This window comes from Cebus imitator, unplaced genomic scaffold (genome assembly GCF_001604975.1).
Source record: "Cebus imitator isolate Cc_AM_T3 unplaced genomic scaffold, Cebus_imitator-1.0 Scaffold485, whole genome shotgun sequence".
NCBI classification, from domain to species: Eukaryota; Metazoa; Chordata; class Mammalia; order Primates; family Cebidae; genus Cebus; species Cebus imitator.
In genome coordinates, this window is record NW_016107800.1 from 175,772 (window position 1) to 180,083 (window position 4,312).

Below are 4,312 nucleotides of genomic sequence, written 5' to 3' on the forward strand. Positions count from 1 at the left end.
ACAAATCCTCCCTCATGTTTATTTGTACAAATAGCACAGGAGGACCCCAGCCCCATGCAGATGGCAGCCCCGGGGGGTCGCACCAGTCCTTCTTTCCTCACATTGGCAGACAGAGATATCTACTCTGAAGCTTTTGTAGGGGCCTGAGCACCTTTGGGAGCCTGAGCTGGAACTGAAGCTGGAGCTGCAGCCTGGGCCTTGTTTTGATCCTTGGACTTGGCCTTGACTTTTGGCCGGCAGAGCCTGAGCCCCTTGGCAATGCGTGCACGAGCACGCTTCCCAAGCTTGGGGTGGGCAGTGTAGGCAAGTCGATCAAGCTTGCGGCTGACACCCCGCTTTGGGATGTTGGGCTTAACCTCCTTGGGCTTTACGAGAGCCTTGATGGCCTCGGCACGTGCACTCATGGCCTTGGCATTGTTGGCCTGTATCTTCTTTAGACCCTTCTTGTTGTGCTTCTTGGCAAAGCGCATGTTCCTCAGGAACTTGGGGTCCACCCCCTTAAGAGATTCGTATCTTTGTGATCGGGGTTTCTTGATACCATTTCTGTGCCATTTTTGGGACCGGTTGTGTGTTGTGTGGCTCTTGGACTTGGCCATGTCTGCACCTAAGCTGTGGTTCCCTGGATTTTTTAAATTTTTTGTAGAGACAAAGTCTCAATAGATTGCCCAGCTGGTCTTGAACTCCTAAGCTCAAGTGATCTTCCTGTCTTGGCCTCCCGAGTGCTGGGATTACAGGCATGAGCCACCATGCCTGGCCAAAAGGGAACTTCCTAACGTCTATTCCTCTTTTATTTTCTCTTTTCTGTATTACCAAAGGGATCTAGAGCCTTATGGGTACTACTTGGGAAATGAGAACTCATACTCGTCTGGAAATACCTTGAAAGAAATCACAAATACTCCTTCTGTTTCACTTCCATATTGCTGAATTGCCTCTTCATCTTCTGTCACCATAACAATTGGCATCCTGTCCTGGCAGTGATGATAGTACCAAACAGCCGCGTTGTATATGCTCCTGGAAAAGCAAAGGGCAAGTGAGCCTTCCCCAGGCAGACAAACACAAGCTCTTGTTCAGAATTTCACATCTGGCTTTTAATTTGCTATCCTGCCACCATGCCCTGCCAATCCCTGGCTAATTTTTAACTCCTTGTACAGATGGGGTCTCACTATGTTACCCAGGCTGGTATCAAACTCCTGATCCTCTCAGGTCTATAATCCCAGCACTTTGGGAGGCTGAGGTGGGCGGATCACGAGGTCAAGAGATCGAGACCATCCTGGCCAACACGGTGAAACCCTGTCTCTACTAAAAATACAAAAAAAAAAAAAAAATTAGCCAGGCATGGTGGCGCGCATCTGTAGTCCCAGCTGCTCAGAGGCTGAGGCAGGGGAATCGCTTGAACCCGGGTGGCAGAGGATGCCGTGAGCCGAGATCATGCCACCGCACTACAGCCTGGGCGACAGAGCAAGACTGTCTCAAAAAAACAAAAACAAAAACAAAACCTCCTGATCCTCTTGCCTCAGCCTCCCAAAGTACTGGGATTATAAGCATGAGCCACTGTGCCCAGCTTTCAAGGTAACTTCTGAGGCACATTCCGTGTGGCTCCTCAGCAGCACTGATGCAGCCTTTGTTCCCCACAGATGCGGCACGTGCTTCTCCATCTTCCCTCCGTCTCCATCTCACTCTCCCTGCTCCCTCATTCCTGCTTCTGGGAATTGCTTTCCACATAAACACTCCACATTCAAGGGCTTGCTTTAGGCTCTGCTTTCAGGCAGACTTAAACCAGGACACTGTCTTTCCTGAAGCAGCTTTTTCAGAATGAAATGACCAGCTGCAGTTGAGTAAGACTGGAAGTAGGAGCCTGGCCAGGCACAGTGGCTGGCACCTATAATCCCAGCACTTTGGGAGGCCAAGACAAGCGGATCGCTTTAACCCAGGAATTCCAGACCAGCCTGGGCAACATACTGGGACCCCATTTCTTCAAAAAATACAAAAACTAGCCGACTGTGGTGGCACATGCCTGTGGTCTCAGCTACTTGAGAGGCTGAGGTGGGAGGATCACTCAAGCCCAGAAGGTGAGTTGTGATCATACCACTGTATCGGCCTGGGTGACAAAGCAAAAAACCCTGGCTCAGGAAAAACCAACAAAAACAACAAAAACCCCCAAAAACAAAACAAAACCTGCCTTCCGCATACATACACATACATACAACATATATAAAATACACACGTTAAAGTTATGACTTCTAGGTCACGGGAATGATCCTGTTGGCTGCTAGGTTCTGGGGCAAACATAGTCTGGGTACCTAACTCTTCCTAACTACAATTAAAAAATATATATATATATATATATATATATATATCAGTTATGCATTTAAATGATATATCTAAAATATGGACATGGTAAGCATTTCGGTGTTAATCACGGTTCCAGAATAATTGTTCGTTTGGTCTAGCATACTATTCAGATGAACTCCCAAACAGCAAATGATGAGGAAATGAAAGACGACAACGGTATGAAAGCCACAGCAAGTCAGGGCCGTACCTGGTCTGCCACTTCTCCATGGACTCTCCTCTTTCCCGAGGCAGATAGCAGCATTGCTGGAATTCATTAGCAAAGAGGATGCAATCATGACGGGCATCCTTCAGCAGGTTTCGCAGCTTGTTATACTGTCTGTGACAGGGAGGAGAAAAATTAATCTAACGAAGCAGGTCCTCATCTGCCGCCGTCTCTTACTAAGGGTCAAAAAAGGATGGGGCGTTTTAGAGCAAAAGATTGATTACTTTAAACCTGAAAAACGTGGTTTATATTGGTCTCAGTGTGCTCAGTGCTCAGTATCGGGTTGCCACGGTTTCTCGATTTTGCCTGCTATATCGTGCCTGGGCAGGGCCTAGTTAATTAGTTTGCAGATCAATTAAACTCCTTTTCTTCTTTCCCCTTCAGAGACTTCTAGTCATTTTGTTATGTAATTATACTGCCTTGTCCTGCCTCGCCTCCTTCTTCAAAGCCTGAGTACACCGAGGCAAGCAGAGAGTTTAGGACTTTATTTTTGGACCTCACTTTGTTCTATAAATACCATTAAGCATTAATATATTTGATTTTTTGCTGGCAGCCCTAGAAAAGAACGTGCAAGGTAAATACGTTTGGTGATTTATCTGTGAATTTTATTTATGCTGCCACCACGATTTACATAAGTGAGAGCTAGCCTCATCTGTCAGACAACTAACAGAAAGTTTTAAGGTTTTGCCCATCAAGAGATCCTTTCCACAGCCGAGGAGAGACAACAGTTTGAGACCAGGAGTTAACACCTGCATGGGCAACATAGGGAGATCTTGTCTCTACCAAAAAATACAAAAATTAGCCAGGTATGGTAGTGCACACCTGTAGTCCCAGCTACTTGGGAGGCTGAGGTGGGAGGATTGCTTGAGCCTGGGAAGTCAAGGCTGCAGTGAGCTGTGATTGTGCCATTACATTCCAGCCTGGGGGACAGAGCAAGACCTTGTTTCAAAAAACAACAGCAAAAAAAGATCCTTCCCACAATGCTGGCCGAAGTCACAAATCAAACATCAAGTCTTCTAGGGGTCAGTTTCTAAGAAGGTGCTTTTCAATAGTCTAGGTAATACGAAATTACAGAAAACACTCAGTTATGTTAAAGGGAGCCAACTGCTTATTTAAAGAAAAATTGCGGGGCGTGGTGGCTCATGCCTGTAATCTCAGCACTTTGGGAGGCTGAAGCAGGGCTGCCTGAGCCCAGGAGTTGAAGACCTGCCTGGGCCACATAGCGAGACCTCATCTCTACACAAAATAAAAATGCAAAAATTAGCTGGGCATATTTGCAAAGGTATATGTCACAACTGAAAAAAAAAAATTAGCTGGTCGTGGTGGTACATGCCTGCAGTCCCAGCTACTCAGGAGGCTGAGGCAGGAGGGTCCTTTAAGCCCAGCAGTCTGAGGCTGCAGTGAGCTATGATTAGGCCACTGCACTCGAGCCTGGGCAACAGAATAAGACCCTGTCTCTAACGAAGTAAAAATAAAATAAAAATGGATTCATATTAAATCAGCTTTAACATGTGTTTTAATAAATAGCACTTGTACCCTTCCTTCCATACCTCTAGTCTGCCATCATAGGTTTTAAAAATTGAGTCTTTTAACTGAAGCAAAGGCAGAACTCCCTAATAAATCTTGTTAAATGCGTAAACACTGACCACCAATCTGTGTGGTCTTTTTTTTTTTTTTTTTTTTTTTTTTTTAGACAGAGTTTCGCTCTTGTTACCCAGGCTGGAGTGCAATGGCGCGATCTCGGCTCACCGCAACCGC

At 46.1% G+C, this 4,312-nt stretch overlaps 2 protein-coding genes across 2 annotated transcripts in view; both read right to left on the bottom strand.

Moving 5' to 3' along the window:
- LOC108292249 (60S ribosomal protein L29-like) lies at nucleotides 1-867 on the bottom strand. The gene has a single exon (XM_017512989.2). The coding sequence runs from the start codon at nucleotides 594-596 to the stop codon at nucleotides 120-122; it is 477 nt and encodes a 158-aa protein (XP_017368478.1). The 5' UTR covers nucleotides 597-867; the 3' UTR covers nucleotides 1-119.
- The window catches only part of DIS3L (DIS3 like exosome 3'-5' exoribonuclease), a 45,797-nt gene that overhangs the window by 29,045 nt on the left and 12,440 nt on the right, over nucleotides 1-4,312 (bottom strand). The window contains exons 2-3 of the mRNA XM_037732948.1: nucleotides 2,540-2,668; nucleotides 876-1,011 (exon numbers count right to left, since the gene is read on the bottom strand). Coding sequence (XP_037588876.1) covers nucleotides 876-1,011; nucleotides 2,540-2,668 — 265 coding nt within the window. The remainder of the gene's footprint in view (nucleotides 1-875; nucleotides 1,012-2,539; nucleotides 2,669-4,312) is intronic.